Source organism: Phyllobates terribilis, unplaced genomic scaffold, assembly GCF_046119375.1.
Source record: "Phyllobates terribilis strain yellow unplaced genomic scaffold, ASM4611937v1 Scaffold_2__4_contigs__length_985480577, whole genome shotgun sequence".
NCBI lineage: Eukaryota > Metazoa > Chordata > Amphibia > Anura > Dendrobatidae > Phyllobates > Phyllobates terribilis.
Genome location: NW_027362762.1, coordinates 451,050,817 through 451,077,499, shown reverse-complemented (window position 1 = coordinate 451,077,499; position 26,683 = coordinate 451,050,817). Strand labels below are relative to the sequence as shown.

Here is a 26,683-nt window from a genome sequence, read left to right as displayed (position 1 = left end):
TTGTTCTGGCTCTCATACAGTAGATTTGCAGTGAGAGCTTGTGACGTAGCTTCTTAGTTCTGGCCAGTCAGAAGCTGCGCCCACAACATGGCACCCCTGAGATCGGACTGGTGCAGACAATCAGTGAAGATACCTGCAGGTGAGTATATGACCGGGGGCTGGGGACTTGCGTTTAAAGCATCACTCCAGCAGGGGGAAAAAAAACGTTGGCATGGTGCTTTAAGGAAACTAAAAATAATGTAAAAAAAAATAAATATATTGAAATCCCCACCCTTTTCTTCCCATTAAAAAGAGTGGAAATAATAAATAAAATGAACATATTTGGTATTGCCAGTTTTACAGGTTTATTTTTTCTTTTTTTTTACCTCAACCTCCCTAAAAAAAAGAAAATAAATAAATAATAAAAAAAAAATCTTATGTACGCAAAATTGGTATCAGCTCACCGCACAATAAAACTGGCTCTTACACGGCCCCATCATCAGAGAGAGAAAAATGTTCTAGGTCTTTGGATAATGGTGACACCAAGAAAAAAAAATATATTTTTTTGCAATATTCTCTCTTTTTTCGCTGCTTTAATAGAAAAAAAAAATCAATGCATGGTTGGTATCTCTGTAATTATTCTGATGTGTCCAGGTCATTTTTTCTGCACAATGAATGCTGTTAAAATGGAAAAACAATGGTAGAATTGCTTTGTTTTCATGTGTTCACAATTTCATCCTGCCCTGATATTTTTTTTTTTTCTTCCCACAACTAAAATAAAATAACGCAACAAGTAATTCTGCTGGCTTGAAGAATTGTTGCATGGTAAATTGTTACGATGACCACCGTAAAAACGAAACCGGAATAACAATGTTGTAACTGCAGGATTTTTGTTTTTTTCTTACTATGTCACCTCTTTGAAAATACTCCCCTTTTTTTTTTTTTTTTTTTTTTTTTTTAATGTATACATGATTTGTTAAACTACAACTCTTCCAGAAAAAAACAACCAGCCCTTCTATAGCTATGTTAAATAAAAAAATAGGTTATGGCTCATGGAAGAAGGGGAGGAATAAAACAGGTGTGCAATAATAAAAAATTGTCTGGACCTAAAGGGGGAGGAAATACAGTTATATGAAAAAGTTTGGTACCCCTATTAATCTTAAGCTTAATGTTTTATAAAAATTGGTGTTTTTGCAACAGCTATTTCAGTTTGATATATGTAATAACTGTTGGACACAGTAATGTTTCTGCATTGAAATGAGGTTTATTGTACTAACAGAAAATGTGCAATCTGCATTCAAACAAAATTTGACAGGTGCATAAGTATGGGCACCCTTATCATTTTCTTGTTTTAAATACTCCTACCTCCTTTTTACTGACTTACTAAAGCACTTTTTTTGGTTTTGTAACCTCATTGAGCTTTGAACTTCATAGCCAGGTGTATGCAATCATGAGAAAAGCTACTTAAAGTGGTCACTTGCAAGTTGTTCTCCTGTTTGAATCTCCTTTGAAGAGTGGCATCATGGGCTCCTCAAAACAACTGTCAAATGATCTGAAAACAAAGATTATTCAACATAGTTGTTCAGGGGAAGGATACAAAAAGCTGTCTCAGAGATTTAACCTTTCAGTTTCCACTGTGAGGAACATAGTAAGGAAATGGAAGAACACAGGGACAGTTCTTGTTAGGGCCAGAAGTGGCAGGCCAAGAAAAACATCAGAAAGGCAGAGAAGAAGAATGGTGAGATCAGTCAAGGACAATCCTCAGACCACCTCCAGAGAGCTGCAGCATCAACTTGCTGCAGATGGTGTCACTGTGCATCGGTCAACTATACAACGCACTTTGCACAAGGAGAAGCTGTATGGGAGAGTGATGCGAAAGAAGCCGTTTCTGCAAGCACGCCACAAACAGTCGGCTGAGGTATGCAAAAGCACATTTGGAGAAGCCAATTTCTTTTTGGAAGAAGGTCCTGTGGACTGATGAAACCAGGATTGAGTTGTTTGGTCATACAAAAAGGCGTTATGCATGGCGGCAAAAAAACACAGCATTCCAAGAAAAACACTTGCTACCCACAGTAAAATTTGTTGGAGGTTCCATCATGCTTTGGGGCTGTGTGGCCAATGCCGGCACCGGGAATCTTGTTAAAGTTGAGGGACGCATGGATTCCACTCAGTATCAGCAGATTCTTGACAATAATGTTCAAGAATCAGTAACAAAGTTGAAGTTACGCAGGGGATGGATCTTTCAGCAAGACAATGATCCAAAACACCGCTCCAAATCTACTCAGGCATTCATGCAGAGGAACAATTACAATGTTCTGGAATGGCCATCCCAGTCCCCAGACCTGAATATCATTGAACATCTGTGGGATCATTTGAAGAGGGCTGTCCATGCTCGGCGACCATCAAACTTAACTGAACTGGAATTGTTTTGTAAAGAGGAATGGTCAAAAATAGCTTCATCCAGGATCTCATTAAAAGCTACAGGAAGCGACTAGAGGCTGTTATTTTTGCAAAAGGAGGATCTACTAAATATTAATGTCACTTTTCTGGTGAGGTGCCCATACTTATGCACCTGTCAAATTTTGTTTGAATGCAGATTGCACATTTTCTGTTAGTACAATAAGCCTCATTTCAAGACAGAAACATTACTGTGTCCGACAGTTATTACATATATCAAACTGAAATAGCTGTGGCAAAAACACCAATTTTTATAAAACATTAAGCTTAAGATTAATAGGGGTGTCCAAACTTTTTCATATAACTGTACATGTTGTCTGGAAACCGTTCAGCCTGCTTTTGAAATAAGGAATTCAGTAGTAAAATAATACTCTCTATTAAAACTCCTGTTTCCTTGAAAACCTTCCGAAGTAGTGTTTTAGATGGAATGCTTCCATTATAACAGACCTGTCAGGCGTGTACGGCTGCCGTACTGCATAGAGGCGAAGATGATCAGTGTAATTATTTATTTTTATTATGCCCTTTTATTAGCAAGGGGTTTTTAGGACAGGAATTTCAATTATTCTAAGTCTGGAGGACTTTCTTCTCCCATGCTGTCTCTTACTGTGTGATGGCCATTGGAGAGAAGCCTCGGCATATGCTGTCACTGAAATGTGAGTCTGGGAACTAAGATTTCAATAATGCATGAAGTGCTCCTACTACACATATAAGACCTCTCAATGATCACTTCTACCAAAAGAGTATCATGGTTGACATGACAGGCTTCCCTTATTTAGCCTATGGCTGGGTGTAGACCTAAGACTTTGGTGATGTAGACTGGCATTTTTCCTTTTAGGTTTCAAGTAGTTTGGTCTTTAAATACTGTATTAGTGCTCTTGTAGTTTTCTTACTGTAGTAGATTACCAGTGTAAATACTAGAAGGCACATGTGTTATGTAAGTCTAAACATGTTTCCTATATGAATTGTCATAAAGTAAAAAATTGCTCATGTTGTGTAGTAAGTATAAAGGTATAGAACTAGCTGTTTATACAATTCTGTGATCAGATCAGATAAACAGATACAAAACTAACATATGACATGACTAAATGTTTCCTTTTAAAGCGCACCTGTCAGCAGGATTGTGCTCAGTAAACCACATACACTGTCAAGTGGGCGACATTACACTGATTAATATGATACCTTGGTTGATGAAATCCATCCTGTGGTTCTTGTGTAATCTTTACTTTCAGCTTGGAGATAATGATATGCTCGTTCTTTGGGGCAACCTGTGGGGGGCACTCTATCTGGTGCTCTGCTTACTTATTCATCTGTATGCTCTTATGACAGCTCACTGATCGTTCACTGACCTGCCTCCTATTTTACCTAGCCCCGCACTACTAGATGCATTATGTAAAATAGGAGGCAGGTCAGTGAAGGCACAGTGAGCTGCCATAAGAGCATACAGATGAATATGTAAGCAGAGCACCAGATGGAGCTCCCCCCACAGGCAGCCCTGGAGCACGAGCAGATCATTATCTCCAAACTGAAAGTAAAGATTATACAAGAACCACAGGACGGATTTCATCAACCAAGGTATCATTTTAATCAGGGTAATGTCGCCCACCTGACAGTTTATGTAGTTTACTGAGCACAATCCTGCTGACAGGTGCTCTTTAAAGCAGGCCCACCTGGCCTTCCATGTTTTGTTGCTGCCTTTTTGAGCTCTGGCCTCCTTCGCTCTGGTCTATATTAGCAAGTCAATAGATGACTTATGCAATTGCAAGCCTGTACCATGGCATATAGTCTTCCACTAAAATTATACACTGAACAGTACCCCAAGGTTTCCAGTAAGATCAATCCATCGAAACCACAAATGCATACAGACATGCAGGTCTTTAAATCCATCGACCTCTTTATTTATTTTCTCTGTTGCTGCATTTCAGAATAATTAGTGGTTTAATTCATATGCAAATTAGGCTTCAAGTCCTCAGTGTGTGACCACTTAGAGCCTCTCTCCCTGGTTACTTCCCCGCCCAACACCAGCTTCTTTAGCTGAATAATGCACTGTCTGTTCACTTTGAATTCATTGCCTGGCTCATGGCAACACATAAACAGTCAAGCTAAAGAGGCTGGTGGTGGTTGGGGAAACAATCTTTGGAGGTAGTGGCTCCTTAAGTGCTCTCACACCCGAGCACTTAGAGGTTAACAATTACTTTTTTTTTTTATTGATGTCTTATCTTCATGATAGGCCATCAATATGTGATCGATGAGGGTGCAACACCTGGCATCCCCACCCCTGCTGGAAGTTCTTGGATACCACCGGAACACAGCAGCTCCATCAAAACAATAGTAGCCAGCAGCATCTGAGAACTTCCAGCAGCCTCTTAAGTCGGTAACAGCTGTTTGTTGGGGGTGTCACACCACCCACTGATATATTTATAGTCTACTCTGAGGATAATTCATCAATAAACAAGTAGTGGACAACCTGTTTAATGCCTTATTTGCTTATGAATTAAAATTCTAGTTACTCGGGAATGCAGCAGCCGATAGACGATATAAAGGTGTTGATGGATATACATTTCAAAGACCTGCATATCCATATATGAAGTTACTGACTTATTCACTTTTAAGCGTACATTATTGCCAGTCCATTTTCCTCTCCCTGCATACTGACTATTCCCATCTACACATCAGTACAAAGAAAGTCCAGTTAGGATAGCTGACAGCTTTTAAGATAATAGCTATAATTCAGTAAATCAGAACCTGAAGAGTTTTGTTGAGGTCACTTTGATAGAATGTCAATTCACCATTGGCTTTGACTTTCATTTTGGATGTTTTTTGTCAATTCCGATCTCTGTAAGCAAATACAATTTATTTCCATCATATTGTCTATATAGTTTCCTGTATACTCATTTTTCAGTGTTATGTTTATGTCCCCAAACACATTGTATTAAAGTCAGCCAAAGCTGCCGACCATCTAATGTGTATGGAAAGCTCACAACTCTCTTCCTAAAGATAGTATTGAGGAGACTCATCGGCCAGCGTAAATTCAATTGCCTGATCCTTTTTCTCTCCCAGGATATAAGCCGCAGTCAGAGGTATCTTGCAGCTGCATTTTTTTTTCTTCTCCATACTGTAAATGCATTAATGTGTTGAGAGATCAAGCGTTTGGCTGGCAGCTATCTAAGGTGTACAGGCACATTAAGAGTTAAAGTTACCTATACCATGTACCCTCGTGACAAAACAAACAGGGATATTCAACTGGTGTACCTCTAAACCATCAGTAAACGTAGTTATTTATTATGAATGTACAGTTAAGTAGCTCTTTTTAAAGTGATTGCAATCTTTTTAATTCTTTTTTTGAAGCAGGCACAGCAGAGAATGCCTCAGCGCAGTGTAAGTATCACCATGTAGACCTAGATGTACAGTACTAACAATGTATGCTTGCTCAGTAATCCCAATGAAATCTGGCTAGGGTTGTGCTATTCTGGGTATGTAGCCGGGAGAGATCAGGGTGATTAGCGCAGCATTTGTTAGCACTTCCCCTTGCTTTCTGGGCTATGAATTGATGTGTGATCGGCATTTCATTTCTCCTATGAGAGGTGGCTGCTGCTTCCCAGTTTCGGGAAATGTATGTGTGAATTTCTTTATTTAGGCGTAGCTGAACTACATTTCTTGAGTAGGGCTTTGTAACTCCTACCTAACTCTTTGCTGCGACAGATAATGGTCTTTGCTAAAGCTGCTCACAGATGTGAGTACAAAGGCCCCAATTCATCAAAGCTTTTACTCCAGAATTCTGGCATAAAAGGCTTTGAAAACTTGCAAAATTTTGGCACTACCTGAGACTGCTCTAACATTTTGGTGACTTTTCTGCTCAGCTCCAACAAACTGGGCTGGATGGGGTCGAGGTAACCCATACTCGTCAAATTTATGATGAGTAGGTCAGTTCCTTACGCCACAAATCTTACTCCAGTCCCCAGCAAGGTGAGGCACACCACACTTTTCAGACACACTGGATTTGTTTAGAGGTGTGCGCCAAAATGAATCAGGAGCGCCTGACTCCATCACGCATCCTCATTAGACCGGTGCGAAATCGAGGCCATAGACTTAAAATGCTAAGAGAAATTAGTGCCTACTTAAGTCCCCTACGCTCATTAGATAGCTGTCGACCAAAACCTCTTTCTATAGACTATTACTCCTGACTCCTCCATACACACAAACACTCTGTTCCGCTCACTTGTAGGGTTGTTTTTTTTTTTGTTTGTTTGTTTTTTTACGAGAGAGCCACTGCCAGAGTTCTCCACTAGCAATCTAGCTCGGTGGTTAGCAAAGATATGTAATTTAAATTCCAATAGCTGGATCCTTTTCCTGTCCTGGCGTCGGGGTTGAGTTGAGAGACCCTGTGTCTCATATAAATCAGACTATCGACTAATTTGCATGCCATGGGGACTGTAGGATGTAATTCAAAATGGTACAGCAAATGTAGAAGAAATGAAACAGACTGCAGGAAATATTATAGAATTAAAGGTAAGCATAGAATGACTGTTCAGACAAAGTACAGGCGCTTGGTGCATTCTTGGCGAGACCAACATTTAAGTGCACCTTCCACCTACTTGTTTTCCATCTATCTCTGCCCATGTCTGACTGTATGAAGCTAGAGCTGTCAATCAAAGCAGAGGGGAGTGGAGATAACGGGAAAACAAGTAGATGGGCTGGTGCACTGTACTGTTTGGGCACGCCAAGGCTGCACCGAGCGCCTGTACTTGCTCGTATCAGTAATTCTATGCTAACAAACTCCCTTTAAACAAGTCCCCCCCACAGCTTTGCCTACTTTCCTAGAGTGGTGACGAATCCATTAGACACCATTGATGTGAAATGTGACGGATCACCACTGCTGATTTGACATAATCTGCTGTTTAGGCTGCAAAGGGAATCTAGGATGTGTGTTTCAATGAAATAACATGTCTGTTCATCCATTGGGGATAATTTCAGCTGGCTATAGTCCTATCTTTTTTTTTTTTTTTTTTTATCTCCTAATGTAACTGATATATCTGCCCTTCAGTATATTGCACAGATTTTTGATGTGGTCAAAAGTAAATCTCTACCCTCCACAGCCCATTCCCCCACCTCCAGATGAAAAATTATACCCAAATCAATAAGACATGGCTGCCTTCATGTGCCTCTATTCTAGAAATATCAGCATCCCATTGTATTTACCACTTTAGCTAAATGATTTGCATTTTCAATCATTTCCTTGCTTGTTGTTGTCAACATTTGCCTAATGAAAGTGATGGGAACATAGTTTTATGTAAATGAAAGCAAAAGGATACTTCACTGGTTTCTGAAATATTTATTACATTACAGTATTAAAAGGGTTGTAAAGTGTTATGTAGATAACACTATTCAGGGGTCAACAAATTTACTGTAGACTTTAGAAGCCATCTAGAGCACCCTGGGATTTGTCTTGCCATGGCTTATCCATTGAGCAAGAAAGTTATGCAAGTGTTTTTTTCCCCAAATACTCATTATTCTTCAAGATCTCTGCTTGCTACCGTTGAGTGACAGTATTGACTATTTACACTTAGATGCTCAAAATAGTCTTAAATTTACATTAGGTGAGTGCACAGGCACATGGTTAAATTACTGGCTAGTGTGTATTATGTAGCGCCCATGGTCGCACTCTGGCCAAATATATGCATGCCTGAACCAGCCCCTTTGTAGTCCTATCTCCACAAAACGTAACATTTTACTGTGGATTTGTGAAAATCTCAAGGACTGCTGCAATATGGCTACAGCATGTGAACACAATAGTAGGACTGCAGGTTTTGTCATTATGGGCTTGACCTGTATGCAGCAGCACAACTTTCTCTACTGGACTTTAGGATGAGCTCCCCAATACAATGTAACAATCCCCCCAGCTGTGTGAGCAGGGCCCCATCAAGAAGTCTCCAGCCTCTGGATGTAAATGAGAATATTTCCATTAAATGGTAACAAGCAGATATGAAGAGAAAGACATGGGAGTTACGATGAGGACTAGTGCACATGGTCATAAGGGGGTTTCCAGGGTTATAAAAAATACTTTTTTTTTTCTTCTTTTAATTCCCTGAAACCTCACCCCTCTTGTCTGTGGTCTGTGTCTTGTATTGCAGCTCTGTCCCTATATAGAATAATCGAGCTGTAATACTAGATACTGCCCATAGACAAGACTGGTGAGGTTTCTGATGTAAAAAGCTGACTTTTTTTCTTTGTCATCCTGGATTTCCCCTTTGGCTCTATGTGTAAGCAGCATATTTAGTTGCAGTAAAAACTAGACAACCCCTTTAAGCTATCTGAGGGTTGAGATTATAAATGGTTTTAGATGGCAGTATATTGCTTCTGGAAATTTTTTAATGAAAGCAATGTAAATGATTGGTAGACACTGGGTTAATGCTTGGGGCTCCTGGGGGATGAGCCATGATTGGTTTGCTAGCATGGCAGAGAAAGCTGTGTTTCCATACTTTTTTTAATCAAATTGGTTAACTCTTTGTTAAACCAATTTCCAAATGTTTTCTCCAATGCACAGTATCAATGCCTTTTCTGTAGAGGTGTTTCCTTTTACAATTATCCCAGTGATCTTGTTTTTACATTTTAGATCCTTTTTTGTAGCATTTTTGTTAAACATAATGCATCATGAACTACAACCATGTTATTTCTGCATGATGGAAACTGGCATAAAATATTACATCTGCTGTGGTTGCAGGGTGGGGGGGAATGGCTTCATGGGGGGAAAAAAAAATTGTGCCTGTTTTTCTGTTTTCAGCTGGGAAAACCCTCCAGATCTTTAACATTGAAATGAAAAGTAAAATGAAGGCTCACACCATGACCGACGACGTCACCTTCTGGAAGTGGATCTCGCTGAACACTGTTGCTCTAGTAACTGACAATGCTGTATATCATTGGAGCATGGAGGGGGAATCGCAGCCAGTAAAGATGTTTGATCGGCACTCCAGCCTGGCAGGATGCCAGATCATTAACTACCGAACAGATGCTAAACAGAAGTGGCTGCTTCTTACTGGAATCTCTGCCCAGGTAAACACGAGCAAAGGTTGTTTTACATTTCTCTAGCTTTTATTGGTGGTTTACATGTCTTTTTTGGGAGTAATACTTTATCCCTTACCCGAGGGCTAGGCCATAACTGATTGCTCAGTCTGACTGTAAGGACACCCAGCAATCCCATGGTCTATTGGGCTCTGAAGCCCACAATAATGGGCCGTCTTGATTGGAGTGGATGTGTGTATGCTCGTTCCCTGCCTGTCTCGCCACAAACAGCCCTTTAATATGAGATTGAATCCCAGGATCCCCATTAAAGAGGGGATTTTGCCTTGGGTAAATGCTACCAAATGCACATTTCCCCTATAGCACAAAAGAAGTTATTTTCTTTGTGACACATGGATAACCCAAACTCCCTAAAGCAATAACCCCTGATGGTCTTACTCATCCTCAGCAGAGTCTACTCTATGGCGGCGTCCATAATCCTTATTAAGACTGTGCCCACAATGCGTTTTTTAAGCGTTTCCGCAAACGCTTGGTAGAAGGCCTGCCATGTTCCCCAATGATGATCCGCATGTGCTGTGCACATGCTGCGGAAATGTCCGCTGCGGGTTATCATTGCGGAAAAAAACGCAGCACTACCAATTATTTTGCGGAAGCGCTGCGTTTTCGCCGCCATTGACTTGCATTGAATCGCTTGGATTCCGCATCACTACATCTGTACATGCAGAATCCAAGCGTTTCAATGTGCGGATGGTACCCGGGTCTGGAGGACAGGAGACTCTCCTCCGGACCCGAGTACCATAGAACCTGTAAAAAAAGAATAAAATAAAATATTTACCTTCTGATTGCCCCCGCTGCGCTTGTCCTCCCTTGCCGGCAGATCGCGGTGGACTGAAGGACATGCGCTGACGTCATAGTCATGTGACGGCAGGTCCTTCAGTGTAGTGTTCGCGAGCTGCCGGCAAGCCAGGACGGAGCGAAGCAAGACTGCGGGGGCCATCAGAAGGTAAGTATAGATTTATTTTTTTATTTTTAAACATTCTTTAAGGTCACACTATGTAAATCCATGCTGTCCCTGGCAGGAAAACGCATGTACAATCCGCATGCGTTTTTTCTGCCAGGGAGATGCAGAAACGCTCAGGAAAAATCCTGAGCATTTCTGCATCGTGGGCACATAGCCTAAGACACATTTTTCAGTAGTTGTCCTGATTTTCAGATTACTTTATGCAAATTATTGTGTTGTAAAGGCGCGGAGCTGAAGAAAGGCTTGTTTTAAGGTCTCCACAATGCATTACATGAATATAATCCCATTCCAAAGCCTATCTATTAGCATGACTCATCCTCTGATGCTACTTTGTGGGTGTAGAAACATCAACAGCTCAGAGCTAGTCACTCCATATTAAAAGCTAATGTGATATTTGGCATGTAGAAAAATCTGTGTGGCTAAAACTGTATTGGTGTCTCTTTACTGTATGGAAAAGTAAAGCCTGGATTATCAAACATATATTCCCATTCATCTGTTCGAGGGCAATGATATACGTTTTTCTTCTACTCTATAGTGTAGCCAGCCCGGTGGTGTACACTGTGTAGTTTAAAGTTTTGTAGTTGTGCTGTAAAAATTGTCTTCAATTGCATGGATTACAGCTTTGTAGCAAATCTCTGCTGTTATTGCAACTGTTTATTCCCATTCGTGCTATCAAATCTAGTTTGATTACTTTCAAACCAATGTAATACTGTAAATCTCTTTAGCTTTGGGATATTGTCTTGTCATTTTTATGCTTTGGTTTAATAGACTGACCTATTTTGAATTATTTTACACAGCAAAACCGTGTTGTTGGCGCCATGCAGCTGTACTCTGTGGACAGGAAAGTGTCGCAGCCCATTGAAGGCCATGCTGCCAGCTTTGCTCAGTTTAAAATGGAAGGGAATTCCGAAGAGTCGACGCTGTTCTGCTTCGCAGTTAGAGGCCAGGCAGGAGGAAAGGTAAAGTTAGTTCAGTCACCGTAGTGACCTTGTACCGGGATACTTGGCCATTTCAGATTGATTACTTTGTCATCAGTGTCAACTAAAAAGCATTTTTATATCACTCTAGACAATCTATTTTTTTTTATTTTTTTTTATATTGAATACATCTGTATTTGCCTGAAAATCATTTTTGCAATTGAGTTTTATTAAAATTTTTCAACCAATTTGGCTTCTGTAGCTTTTGTATGAAAATACATGGCAAGCTGCAGAATGCTGTTCACTGGCATATCTGTAAGAGCTCCCCTGACAGCTCGGCCTCCAGCCCTCGTCTCCAGCATAGTACGAGCCTCTGAAATGATTTATGATAAAAACATAGCTTAAAAGCTGCAGAATAAGGCGACATTCACACATTTCTGTAAAACAGACTTTTTTTTTCTTCCCTTGTCATCTGTTTTGCATCCCTTTTTTTATATACTGGAGGATGTAGATTGTCTAAGCTTTTAATTTATCCCATGACTCTTAAAGGAGTTTTCCCACGAACTTAGCCTGTACTGTCCGTTTTTTTGTTCTTGGACGGCACACAGACTTGTTACATTGATTTTCTTGTCACATGTGTGAATGCAGTCTAAAACGCTATTATAAAAATTTATTTTTTGTAAAACAAAAAGATAAAAAAAAAAATGCAATTTGGTTAAACAAGTCTATAGCCTTTTGAAAGTTTTTCACAAAAGTCTGCAGTCACTCTACATGACTGCAGACTTGTGAGACAGTGCATGCTGTGAGAACTCTCCATTGCTGGCGGCGAGACCGAGCAGTCATAAGACTTCAAATATGCGAGATGCATACTCACTGCCACATTCTGCCTAGATGTGAGCTGTCTCGTTTAATAGAAGTGTATTGAGCAAGGCTGGATACAGTCTAATCTGAATGTGGCTGGGAGTATCAATATCTCATACTTGCTGTCACATGACCGCCTCACATGACTGCCCACTCCCTGTGCCAGAATAGGAGGGCCTCTGCAGTCAGTGATTTCAGTTTTTTCTGGAAAGCATAGACAACCCCTTTAATTCATGGAAGAGTCTAAAAACAAAAATTAACAATTTATAAAGTGTTACTTTGTATAAATAAACCTAGTGTACTACAGTATATTGCCTGTGACTAATCTGAAGTGTAGCCAAAGCTTATATATTGTATTATAACTGGCAGATATAAAACTTTGTAATTACTTTTGATTTTTTTTTATCAAACTCAATGCACCGTTTTAATTTGTTTTATTTGCACTCACTGTTTTTAAAACCTGTTGGATCTTTACATGCCCTCACATCAGTGGTACCTATAAATCACAAACCACAACCTTCAGCTATCTAGATGTAGTAAAATAGTTTCCATCTTCCTTTTTACCACTAATATTGAAAAACCATGCAAAATTAGGGATTATGGCACATTTTGTAAAATGTATATTGCACTGTTTTTTTGTAATATGTGGTGATTTTGTTTATTTTTGTTTGCAAAAACTTAAAATTCTGCAGTTCTTTTCCCAAATTTCGATTAGGCTTTAATATATACACTGCTCAAAAAAATAAAGGGAACACTTAATACAATACAATGCAACTCCAAGTCAGTAACACTTCTGTGAAATCTACCTGTCCAGTTATGAAGCAGCACTGATTGTGAATCAAGTTCTCCTGCTGTTGTGTAAATGGAACAAACAACTGGTAGAAATGATAGGTAATTAGCAAGATACCCCCTATAAAGGAGTGGTTCTGCAGGTGGTGACCACAGACCATTTCTCTGTTCTCATCCTTTTTGGCTGTTGTTTTGGTCACTTTTTCATTTTGCCATTGCTCTCACCCCTAGAGGTACAGTAGCATGAGGCGGTGTCTACAGTACAACTCACAGAAGTTGCTCAGGTAGTGCAGTTCATCCAGGATGGCACATCAGTGCGAGTTGTGGCAAGAAGGGTAGCTGTGTCTGTCAGCACAGTGTCCAGAGCATAGAGCAGATACCAGGAGATGTGGAGGGAGCCATAGGAGGGCAAGAACCCAGCAGCAGAACCGTTACCTCCTCCTTTGTGCAAGGAGGAACAGGAGGAGAACTGCCAGAGCCCTGCAAAATGACCTCCAGCAGGCCACAGATGTGCATGTGTTTGCACAAACTGTTAGAAACCGACTCTATGAGGGCCCGATGTCCACAGATGGGGGTGGTGCTCGCAGCACAACCCCGTGCAGGACGCTTGGCATTTGCCACAGAACACCAGGATTGGCAAAGTCGCCACTGGCGCCCTGTGCTCTTCACAGATGAAAGCAGGTTCACACTGAGCACATGTGACAGACGTGACAGTCTGGAGACGCCGTGGAGAGGGATCTGCTGCCTGCAACATCCTTCAGCATGACTGGTTTGGCAGTGGGTCAGTAATGGTGTGGGGTGGCATTTCTTTGGAGGGCCGCACAGCCCTCCATGTGCTCGCCAGAGGTAGCCTGACTGCCATTAGGTACCGAGATGAGATCCTCAGACCCCTTGTGAGACCATATGCTGGTGGGGTTGGCCCTGGGTTCCTCCTAATGCAGGACAATGCCAGACATCATGTGGCTGGAGTGTGTCAGCAGTTCCTGCAAGATGAAGGCATTGAAGCTATGGACTGGCCCGTCCGTTCCCCAGACCTGAATCCGATTGAGCACATCTGGGACATCATGTCTCGCTCCATCCACCAACGTCACGTTGCACCACAGACTGTCCAGGAGTTGGCGGATGCTTTAGTCCAGGTCTGGGAGGAGATCCCACAGGAGACCATCCGCAACCTCATCAGGAGCATGCCCAGGCGTTGTAGGGAGGTCATACAGGCACGTGGAGGCCACACACAATACTGAGCCTCATTTTGACTTGTTTTAAGGACATTACATCAAAGTTGGATCCAGGGCTGTGGAGTCGGTAAGCCACAGTTGCGACTCCGACTCCTTCATAAATGGCCAATTTGTAACAATAAATTTACTGTTGTAAAATATTAATATCGTGCTTATTCAGTTTCTCACCATCATATAAGTAATCAGACCACTTAGAGCAAAAACTATATTTATTAGAATACAATTAGAATATAGCAAATAACTTTTATAAACTTTTCTAAACTCTTGTAATTAAATATGCAATAAACACTGTTATGCAGTTAATAAGAAGAAATCTATAAATTTGTCCTCAGAAAAAGTATTGCCTCTGTCAGATCCTCCTTCATGGATGCCCTCAAATCTGAACTAATTATTTTGAGAGCAGAGAACAACCTCTCTACACTAACTTGGGTTGGTGGCAAAGCAGTAACCACTCGGGCAACATCTCTGACAATGTCAGGATACAGAGGAATCGCTTGTTGCACTGTTATTTTTGATGAACGGTCAAATTTCTCAATTTCTTTTAGTGCACATGAAAAATTCTGCTGAAATGTACTGGCTGTGTTCTTTGATGGGGATGACTCTTCTTCTATGCGGGAAAGCTTTGCACGGTCCTTGTGATCCAAATATTTTTCGAAATTAAATTCATCAGTTGATGATGAGGGTGAAGATGTGGCAGGACGACCAAATTCTTCTTGTTCCTCCTGACTGTTCTGCAACACTTTCATCCTTACTGCTATTTCAAACAGAGCTTCTTTTCCTTTAGTTAGCTGTTGATCATCTAGAGGAATCCGATGCATTGGGTCTACATAAACAGCTGCCAAAAGAATGTTATTCTGTAATAGTAGCTCCTCTCTCCGTTTCATTGATGTAGCAATGCCACTTGCAATTAACCCTCCTCTTTGGGACAGGCGAAACATGAGGTTCTTCCACTCCTTTAAGAAAATACCTGGAGTTAAGTCCTCTGCTTGTAATTTTTTAGTCACTGTAAATGGGTGCTCTAGCAATTTTTCCAGCTCAGTCACCTGATTCCACTGACTTTCATTTAGCGTCAGTTGAGGGTTAGCCATGTCTACAAGAAAGGTTTTCAGTTCAACCAAGCGCTGAATCATTAAGTAAGTACTGCCCCATCGTGTGGCTTGATCAATAATTGCCCCTTTTCCAGCACGTCTCTTCAAAATTGAATCAACTTTAGGGGTTCTGGCAACAGTAGCCAATTTTCTCACCTTGCCAATTAGTGCAGCAGCATGTCCTTCTTGCAGACTGTCTTATAGCCAGCTGTAGCGTATGCAGAACACAGCGCATGTGATGAATGAAAGAACGTATTGACACAGTTTCAACAAGATCATCTAAACTATCATGTTGCTGTTCATCTGAAGCAACTTCAGTTTGCTCCTCAGTTACAATACTGTGTTCCTCTATTTCAAACATTTCTGTGTCTGTGGACCCAGAATGTTCTTCTAGCTGCTGGTCACCATCATTACTCTCATTCATTAGCTTAATAGTACTTATATTTGAAGCATTGTCAGTTACGACAGAAAGAACTTGCTCTTTTTTAAGTTCATAGTCTTGCAGAACCTTTTCCACCAAGACCTGGAGAAACTCACTGGTGTGATGAGCTTTGGTGTCTTTTACTGCCAATGTCTTGGTAACTATTTCATTTTTGTCACAAACAAATCGGACATTGATGACAAAATAGTTCACTCTGTGACGTGTGCAGGCATCCATTTTAAGAAACAGAAAGCATCCCTTGAGAGTTTTTTTAAGTTCTTCCTTTTGTTTAAAAGCTTCTTCGATTACTAATTTTCTAATACTCTCTCTCTCCAGAGAAACACCAAGCTTGCGGGCCATTTCCCCATTCAGACACACAAAAGCTGGTCGTGAAAATAATGAAATAGGCACACTATCTTTTACAACAAGCTCTATGATCTGTTTTTTAAATGTATCTACTGTCATTGTCACAGTAACTTTGTCACTGACAAAATATCTTGCAACTGATGGCTGCAAAGTTCTCTGCTCCTTTGTTTGGTTGGAAGAGCTGGGCACTGGTTCATTGGTTTGGATGCAGTCTTTCTCATCCACTGCTTTCAGTACTTCTGGATGAAAGCGCTGTAAATGTTTCTTTAGATTAGAAGCTCTGGTAGGAGCATTTTTATCTTTGCCTGAATATGCACTGATCTTGGCTTCACAGCATTTGTTTTCGTCTGGGTCATTTGTCATACACTGACAGACATAATGTTTTCTATCTTGAGTGATGGTGAAATGTTCAAATACAGCTGATTTAATGTGACGCTTGTTTGACATACTCAGGTTTTTAATTCTACATTCACAATCCAAATGACAATTGTTTTTCCTAAAAACAATTGTACAAAATTATTGCCAGGTCGTACAACTGATATAGTGGTCAGTAATACTGTTATTCCTCATGTACTCACAGTTAACTGATGCAAAGTTTGTTGAAAGGATAATACTACTTACAGTCTTCCTCTTCTGAGTAGCAGCTGTGAGATGCTTGGAAGACGCACACCTAGTAAACATCTAGTCTAGAGGAGGAGCTTTACTACTAAGAATTTGCAACACATTTTCAGTTTCATACATTGTAAGTAGGGGGGTTGGGGCAGCATGAGGTTAACCAAGTATAAGATTAGATAAGGGCAGTGGAAAACAGTGAAACACAAGAAGTAAGAAATGTAAGAAATGTCTCTATCTCCAGCAGAACTGCTTATCACTGTTGTTCATAGTTTGATAGAACATATATATTTGAGTAACATTTATAAAATTCATATGAAAGTTCAATTATGAAATATTAATACATTTTTTTTTTTAAAAGCTGGAGTCGGTACATTTCTACCAACTCAGACTCCAACCAAAACTAACTCAGACTCCGACTCCACAGCCCTGGTTGGATCAGCCTGTAGTGTGTTTTTCCACTTTAATTTTGGGGGTGACTCCAAATCCAGGCCTCCATTGGTTAATAAATTTGATTTCCATTGATGATTTTTGTGTGATTTTGTTGTCAGCACATTCAACTTTGTACAGAACAAAATATTTCATTCATTCAGATCTAGGATGTGTTATTTGAGTGTTCCCTTTATTTTTTTTGAGCAGTGTAGAATATATTTTATATAAATAACTGGTTATGAGAGCAACTTTGTCTATCCATTGATTCATGTTCGTGTGCTTTACCTTCCAGTTGCATATCATTGAAGTTGGAACACCACCCACTGGAAACCAGCCTTTTCCCAAGAAGGCAGTGGATGTTTTCTTTCCCCCAGAAGCCCAGAATGACTTTCCTGTCGCAATGCAGGTATGATTTTATTGCAATCTGTTTATTGGATGAACCCATTCATATCAGCTTCGACCGACGTTAGACTAATGTGGGGCTTAAGACGTAATAATAGTCAAATCCCATACGTGTGAAAAATATATATAATTGTCGTCATTGCTCTGTTCTTTTCACAGTTGTATAATAAAACTACTCTTACTTTATCTATAGATCAGTGGAAAACATGATGTTGTCTTCTTAATTACAAAGTATGGCTACATTCACCTCTATGACCTTGAAACTGGCACTTGCATTTATATGAACAGGATTAGTGGAGAAACCATTTTTGTCACTGCACCACATGAAGCCACTGCCGGAATTATCGGAGTTAACAGAAAGGGCCAGGTAAATTGGGATATAGTTTCATGCTTGTCTGGTTTTGTTACTTGCTGGTCTGGTATACGATAAGTGGTTATTTTCCCCCTAAAAAAAGACTACTGCAATCAGTACAGCCACAGCACATCTCTGCTGCCTTCTTGACAGTAGATGGGCTGTTACACTGCATAGTCAAATGGCTTTTAATGTGTAGCTTATAGGAGACAAATTATAGGTGGGAAATGTAGGTTATTTCACATTTCATTAATATATACCATATTACAAATTCTGATTCTGAAGCCAATTTCCTTTTCCAAAATCTTTAGGGTAGGTGCCCACATCTTTTTCAGGCAAATGTCACCTGGAACCCACCTGAGAAAGCGCAGGAAATTGCCACAAAAAATGAACATAATGCACAGCAATATAAAGGTAACATTGCTGTGCACATGTTCAGTTTTCCGTTACTACTTTTAACGGCTTCAAGGTTCAAAAGCATTGAGAGGTTAAAAGGAGTAGTATGTTTATTCATCAGGAGAATTCTGCAAGAAAGCCTCTCGCTAGTTGTAGTTTAAACCACAGAAAATGGCTGCCACACAACGCCAGCAAAATCACCAGCAAAGCCACTTCGGGACAAAGACTGCCATCTTCTGTCTAGGAAAGCCTCGGATGGGGTGGCGACATCATAAAGATTTTGCGTGCTCATATCCTCATTGTGTCTTTTGGAAACTTTAAGTCAATTGTAATGTGTTTGTGGTTTTAACTTAGTTTATTAAGAACTTTTAAATGGAATTGCCACAGTTTGTATTAATATGTATGAAATATTGTGATATCCTTGGTATGAACTACTAATAATAAAGTTGTTGCTTTATTTCCTCTCAGGTTCTTTCGGTTTGTGTAGAAGAAGAAAATATTATACCATATATCACGAATGTCCTGCAGAACCCGGATCTAGCCCTGCGCATGGCTGTCCGCAACAATCTAGCTGGAGCAGAGGAACTATTTGCTCGCAAATTTAATGCTCTCTTTGCCCAAGGGAATTACTCGGAGGCAGCAAAGGTGGCTGCAAATGCACCAAAGGTTAGCAGCTATTGATCACTTTTTTTTTTTTTTAATCTGTTTATTTTTTATAAAGTCCATGACCCCTTGAGCTTATATCCATTATGCTTAGCAGTACTACAAAGACACCAGGACTATGCATTACTTAATGAGCTTACCTGTGTATTCCACATATTGCCAATAGGAACCTCAAAGGGGCATAGTACTAAAACTATATGCCACAAATGTAAAACCTCAGTGCAAGTGTTACTTTCTTTCCCAAAACACTGTGATTGATTGATTTCAATAAACTGACTTGCTGGACCATCTTTGACATCCATGGTTGTTCATGGCTCATCGCATAGGTTAGTGCCATGTCGCTAAATGGCTATTGCGAAAATAGCCTACGCCTGTGTTTTGGCATTGACTGGGTAATGTTAACGTTGTATGGACTAATACAGATTGAAGCAATAAATGATTTTAGTTATTCCATATTTGACATTTTCTGTTTTACTCCAGGGTATTCTTCGTACACCAGAAACAATAAGACGCTTTCAAAGTGTTCCTGCCCAGCCTGGTCAGACCTCGCCATTGCTACAGTATTTCGGCATCCTCTTAGATCAGGGTCAGCTGAATAAATACGAGTCTTTGGAATTATGTAGACCTGTACTGCAGCAGGGTCGCAAGCAACTTCTTGAGAAGTGGCTCAAGGAGGACAAGGTGCGTCAAAGCTTGTTATGTCTAAGCCATTACTGTAATAAGTTTCCTTTCTCTTGTGGAGTACATTAGCCTTTTACTTGTTTTCTAAAGACATATTGTTGAGCATTATTGAGTATTGCTGTTATTCTTTTCAGCTGGAGTGTTCAGAGGAGCTGGGAGATCTTGTGAAGTCTGTGGACCCTACGTTGGCCTTGAGTGTTTACTTGAGGGCTAATGTTCCTAACAAGGTTATTCAGTGTTTTGCAGAAACTGGGCAAGTTCAGAAGATTGTCCTGTATGCTAAAAAGGTATGATAGTTGCTGTAGTTCTTCTTTTTACATGGGTACAATTTTCTTTTATTTAGTTTACATTGAATTATTGGATATTGTATGAATTTACTACTCTTGTTTGCATTCTACAGGTTGGGTACACCCCTGACTGGATCTTCCTACTGAGAAATGTCATGAGAATTAACCCAGATCAAGGCCAACAATTTGCTCAAATGCTGGTTCAGGATGAGGAGCCGCTTGCAGATATAACACAGGTAAAAAATATTGACCATGCAGACTGTTTTTTTTTTTTTTTCCACACTGTAAAACGTCATCATAAGATACTTGTTGCCAGGACAATCAAGTTAATAAAACAGTGTATTAGTGTCAGTCCTTGTATGATGCTGCATTATCAAACTTTGTTTTCTCAGATTGTGGACGTGTTTATGGAATACAACCTTATCCAGCAGTGCACTGCTTTTCTCCTGGATGCTCTTAAGAACAACCGTCCTAGCGAAGGTCCATTGCAAACACGCTTGCTTGAGATGAACCTAATGCATGCTCCTCAGGTAATCTGACATAACTGATACATTTTATGGATTGAATTACAAGCTACTGGCATAGAGCTTAAGTACTAATTTTTTTTTGTTTTTATTGTAGGTTGCAGATGCAATTTTGGGTAACCAGATGTTTACACACTATGACCGTGCTCACATTGCCCAGCTTTGTGAAAAAGCTGGTCTGCTGCAAAGAGCTCTAGAGCACTTCACAGATCTATATGACATTAAGAGAGCAGTTGTCCACACTCATCTTCTCAATCCAGAGGTAAGGCCGGCATATGATTACATGCCAAATAAAATTCTGTGAATTTGGAGATATCTTCTGGCTTCAACATATTTTATTTAGCATTGGCATTAATGAAGTTGGTTACATACAGTACACTAAAAAGCCCCTTGTTGTAATATATGTATCTAACACTTTTGCTGTATGCATTTCCAGGACTGAGTGCTGCAGCGACTAAATCTTTCCACAGATAGCCCCCACACTCCCAGTGCAATGCACAGAGAGGCTGTAACCTCGATCATGGTGTCTCACTTTCAGTGCGCTTATTGTAATTTTTTTGTGTAATGTACAGAGGTAGAAAACTAACAGAATATCAATGACATCTTTTTTTTCTCTCCCTGTCATTTCCAGTGGCTTGTTAATTATTTTGGCTCTTTGTCCGTTGAAGACTCCCTTGAGTGCTTGCGTGCAATGCTTTCTGCAAACATTCGGCAAAACCTGCAGATATGTGTCCAAGTAGCCTCCAAATATCATGAGCAGCTTTCTACACTGTCTCTGATTGAACTTTTTGAATCATTCAAGAGTTTTGAAGGTGCGTAATGGGGGAAGAGAAATGTAATTCACAGAAAAACAAAAAAATTAAGTGGAAATATAGGAATATTCTGCACTTTATGAGAGTGGGTAATTATATAGATGGCTCTTTTAACATTTGACTTTTAATGATCATGACTCACAAATTGTCATTAGATTCTATAATTTAGTTTTACAGCAACTCTAACACTGCAGCACTAACAAGCACATACCGTCCTGCTCATTGTTATTAGCACCCATTAAGTTTAACTACACACAGTGTGGAATATCTCCTGCAAAAAATGAATCAAGTGTAACAGTTTTTTTGTATAGAGCACTCGTGTTCAGTACAAAAGAGCAAATGATAAACAATAATTTAAAACAAAAAACAATGGGAGGGAAAATAGAAAACCTAAAGCTTGTTGTGTCACTGGTATTTGCATCCTTTACATTAATTTAGTATGGAAACACCTTTTGACTCTCCTGGTAAATCACAAGAAATTCTCCTGTGACTGTCGGTGCCCATGTGACATGAATTAGCCAATGAATGATGACTTCAGTGTTTTAAAAAGCCACATGGTAGGCTCTGTTCCTTTTGTTACAATGATGAAGACAAAATGGCTGTCTGAGGACATCAGAACTGCTATTATTAGCATACACAAGACCTCCAAAGGGTATAATGCCATCTCCAAAGACCTTGATATCCTAGTTTCAACAGTGGGCAATGTTAAGAAGTTTGCCAAGCATGGAACAGTCAAGAACCTCCCTGGATGTGGGGGAAAGAGGAAAATTGACAAGAGATCTCTTCAAAGGTTGGTGCAAATGGTGGAAAAAACACCACATCAAACATCAAAAGACCTGAAGGCCAACCTGGGACAGCCTGGGGTCATGGTTTCAACAAGTACCATACGCCGCACACTAAATCAAGCAGAGCTTTATTGGCAAAGGCCAAGGAAGAAACCATTGCTGAAGAAATCTAAAAAGGAACGATTGATCTTTGCCAAAGAGTACCTCGACAAACCACAATCCTTCTGGAAAAATGCTCTGTGGACAGATGAAACAAAAATAGAGATTTTTGGCAATGCAACGCCACAGTTTGTTTATAAACGGTGCAATGAAGCTTATAAGGATAAGAACACCTTACCAACAGTTAAGCATGGTGAAGGATCCATAATGCTGTGGGATTGCTTTGCTGCAGCAGGTACTGGAGGCCTTAACCTTATCACAGGAATCATGAAATCGGAGAATTATCAAGCGATTTTAGAGCAAAATGTCCTACCCAGTGTAAGAAAACTTGGTTTCAGTCGAAGATCATGAGTCCTCCAGCAAGACAATGACCCAAAGCACACATCTAAAAGTGCACAGGAATGGTTGAAAAAGAAAAAATGGACTGTTTTAAAATGGCCAGAAATGAGTCCTGACCTTAATCTCATTGAAAATCTTTGGGGTGAGCTGAAATCTGCCATTGGTGAAAAGACCCCTGCAAACATTCAAGAGCTTGAACAAGCTGCAAAGGAAGAGTGGGGAAAAATTCCAGCTGAGAAGTGCAAGAAGCTTATAGATGGCTACAAGTAACATGTGGAGGCTGTCAGCAATGCCAAAGAGTGTGCAACCAAGTATTAATTAGGGGTGCCTTTATTGCTGCACATGCGGTTTATTCTGTTTTTTTCTTTGAAATTGCAACATGGAAGTTGAAAAGCAATGTTTTGTTAGTTTACTTTGGATCACTAATAAAAAAAAAAAAAAAATCTGAGGATAGAACTTTTGTACATTTCTATTTATTTCTGAAGATATTGTGCAGTCTATGAAAAAAATTAAGAGGTGCCAATGATGGAGAGCAGCACTTTTAGGAACGTAAAGATATCATAATACTGCGCCATTAAAGAGATCAATTTGAGTGTCACCCCAATCCATCTGAAGTGAAATCGCCAAAGTGTCACAAAGATATTCTCGATACAGAGCTTAATGTGTGTGCTGTGTTCTGCAATGATACCTGAATGCAGAAAGCTTCTTTTCAGCATTTGGATTGTGTAGACTTACGATGTTTTTGGCAGGTGAGATATGCTGGAAGGACATGATCTGTGTCCTACAAACAATCCTATGTGAGGAGATCACTGCTAATGATTATATTGGCTTACAGAATTTTGATTTGTATTACTTGTGATCTTCATACAAATGATTGTTGGGAAGACAGGAATCCTGTTGAAAATTGTGAAAATAATTAAGGGGGTTAATCAAATAATAGTGTGTAATATACACGCTGTTGGGATTTGGCTGCTCTTGGCAATTCAAACTGTTTTCAGGTGACCACTTGTATACGATTTGCATGTTTGCGGTAATATGCCAACTAGCTTCTCTGAACATTGAGAATGAGACCCTAGATGGCACGTGAACATAAGTATGGAAAGGACATGCTTGTGGTCACATAACGCTTCATAGTGAGCCAGATGCCCTGCTTGCCTGTGGTTTGCCTTGATGTGGAAAACCCATTTTAACCTCTTGCCTCCATGGTCAATTTTCTTTTTTCTGGTTACATAGCCGTATGAGGGCTTTTTTTTATGAGTTATAGTTTTGAATGACATTCATTTTGCTATACAGTGTACCGTGTATATATATTTTTATTTGGTATTATGATGCCATAAGGTTTAGGGTTTTGTTCTCACTGCTTTCACTCTCTGATAACACATGAACACATGACCTGTAAACACGATTGTCCAGATTAGCTTTGTGAAAAATAAGACGGTTCTTGGAATTGCTTTTAAAGGGGTTTTCCCACAAAGGAAAGTTTATTTTAATCAATAGATCTTGGAATAATAATAACTTCCGCAATTGAATGTGCTTAAATAAAATGTTCTTGTGCTGAGATAATCTTATAAATGTGCCCCTGTGTATTGGTTGTGTCTGACTGTGCAGGAACATGGTCTGATCATACCACAGCTCCTGGGTAGGGGAGGAAGCAAAAGAGAGTATACAGACATTACAGCAAGGGATCACAGCTGATTCTTTCTGTGAGGTAAAACCTTTCACTGCCTGTTTTTCAACAATGTTTTACTTCAAAAAAAGAATCATTTGTGATTCCCTGCTGTAATGTCTGTATACTCTGAGTCTTCCCCTGCCCAGGAGCTGTGGTATGATCAGACCATGTTCCTGCACAGTCAGACGCAGCCATTACACAGTACACAGGGGAACATTTATAAGATTATCTCAGCACAGGGATATTCTATTTAATCACATCCAATTGTGTAACTTATTATTATTCCAAAATCTATTGATTAAAATGAACTTTTGTTCATGGGAAAACCCCTTTAAGTGGTGAGAAATTAAGAAGTTTGAAAAAAAAAAAGTGGACATTGTAAAGAGAGAATAAATTCAACAGAATTTATATTTTTCAGTCACAACACCCATAAAAAAATAAAGCTCCATCAAAATGTCATGTACCCCAAATCGCTATCAGTATAGTTGTCATCTGAGTGCAAAAAAAAGCTCAATTGACTTTAAAAAAAGAAAAAAAGAATGTTGCGGGTCTCGGAAAGTGGTGACTTTTTTACAAATATCAATTTTGTTCAACACTAAAATAAAACAAAAAAACTACAAGTTTGGTGTCACTGTAATTATACTGACCTGGAAAATAGTGTTTCCAGGCCATATTTACCATATGAATGCTCTAAAAAAAACAATGGCGCAATGTAAAGTGTGCATAGAAATGATTGGGGTATACATTTGTGGATATAATGATGAAAATTGTCTCTTCAGAGAGGAAGAGGACTAGAACTCTAGTGCCACCTACAGGAAGTAGCAATCCTAAAAGTCATTATCGATCCTTTAACAAGCCTTGCCACATGACTTCGGATAAAAACCAAACCAGAATTTCAGTTTTGCAGACATGTGTTTCGGAGTGTTGCCCCTCCTCAGTGCAAAGCATGGGATCTGATTTGGTTCTATGATGGGCATCTGACTGGAATCTAAGGGGTAATGTTTCTCCTTATGAAGTGACTTTCCTGACCTATCAGTGTAAGGAGACTTTATTGGCTGTGCAATACATTAAATATGAATAATCCTTACTGACTGCACAGGATAGTTTGTAAACTTACCATATATTGGATTTATTTTAATGTAACTTTATTGGTCCAAACCCAGAGAAGTAGTGAATAATGCACTTTATTAATCTTGTTTCTTTAGGGCTGTTTTATTTCCTGGGTTCTATTGTTAACTTCAGCCAAGATCCTGATGTTCACTTCAAGTACATTCAGGCGGCTTGCAAAACCGGCCAGATAAAAGAAGTTGAGAGAATTTGCAGAGAGAGTAACTGTTATGATCCAGAGCGTGTGAAAAACTTCCTTAAGGTAATTGCGATTGAATGGATCTTTTAGCTAAATGTGTCATTAAATTTCCTGAGAAATGTGGTTTTATAATTTAGTGTTGAAAATTATAATAGTAATTTCCCTTAGTTCCATTTTGTAGCAGCTGTAGTGAGTGAAGCGCCCACCGTCAGACACAGCTGGACTCTAGAGAAGAGGAGCTGCTCTAGTTACATGTTGAAAATAGTAATCAATTTACACTGCCGCTTAAAGGCATCCTCTGACCTTTTCTTTTGACGTTTTACTAGTAGATTGTATAGTGGGAAAAGTGTATACACCAAAATAAAAAATTACTCTGCTGCCAGCCAACACAATGTTGTTTGTCCACCATGATTGATGTAATATAACAAGTCTAATTTTACCAGAAATACAACTTTTTTTTTTCTTGGCAAGAAATGCAAATAGATAAATTGTGAAAAAGCATTTCCTCTCAGACAATTTACCTTCTCGCACATCTCAGGAACATGTCCGACTGTATTAAGGCAAACTATAAAAGAAGACCTGTCACGACTCCTGACTTATTTGTTTAGTTGGGGTTGTCTGTCCATAGGCTACAAGTCTGCAGTCACTGTATGTGACTGCAGATTTGTGAATCCTCACATCATACGCACTGCGTGCTCTGAGGATTCTCTGATGCAGGCGGTGGACGCGTGACTGCAAGTATGTGACTTATATACATGAAGTCACGTGCGGACTCAATGGTGGCAGCCTTGCTTAATGCAATTGTATTGAGCGAGGCCGGATAAAGTCTAGTCGGAATGTGGCCAGAAGTATGCAAATCGCGTATTTACAGTCACATGACTTCCCCCTCCTGGCTCCCGGACTGGAGAATCCTCACAGAACGTAGTGAAAACACCTTTAATACTTCTGTAGCATTTTATATAACTCCACAATGTGGTGTCCTTCTGCTGTTCCTACTGCAAAATTATGAATTAGTTGACAACTTGGTGTTACCAGCTTTGCATGTGGTTTGTAATCACCCATCATTGTCCAATCAGTGATGCTAGTATCATACTGGACGCAACCAGTTGTCATTTC

The 26,683-nt window shown here is 39.8% G+C and overlaps 1 protein-coding gene across 4 annotated transcripts in view; it reads left to right on the top strand.

The window, feature by feature from the left end:
- Nucleotides 1-26,683, top strand: part of CLTC (clathrin heavy chain) — a 69,882-nt gene that overhangs the window by 24,236 nt on the left and 18,963 nt on the right. For 2 of the 4 annotated variants that reach the window (XM_073665592.1, XM_073665591.1), the window contains exons 3-15: nucleotides 5,782-5,811; nucleotides 9,215-9,483; nucleotides 11,269-11,430; nucleotides 17,485-17,598; nucleotides 17,788-17,961; nucleotides 18,811-19,008; nucleotides 19,486-19,686; nucleotides 19,821-19,973; nucleotides 20,087-20,209; nucleotides 20,366-20,503; nucleotides 20,595-20,759; nucleotides 21,129-21,309; nucleotides 25,467-25,630. In XM_073665592.1, coding sequence (XP_073521693.1) covers nucleotides 5,782-5,811; nucleotides 9,215-9,483; nucleotides 11,269-11,430; nucleotides 17,485-17,598; nucleotides 17,788-17,961; nucleotides 18,811-19,008; nucleotides 19,486-19,686; nucleotides 19,821-19,973; nucleotides 20,087-20,209; nucleotides 20,366-20,503; nucleotides 20,595-20,759; nucleotides 21,129-21,309; nucleotides 25,467-25,630 — 2,072 coding nt within the window. The remainder of the gene's footprint in view (nucleotides 1-5,781; nucleotides 5,812-9,214; nucleotides 9,484-11,268; nucleotides 11,431-17,484; nucleotides 17,599-17,787; nucleotides 17,962-18,810; nucleotides 19,009-19,485; nucleotides 19,687-19,820; nucleotides 19,974-20,086; nucleotides 20,210-20,365; nucleotides 20,504-20,594; nucleotides 20,760-21,128; nucleotides 21,310-25,466; nucleotides 25,631-26,683) is intronic. The other 2 variants (XM_073665594.1, XM_073665593.1) reach the window with 1 other exon arrangement.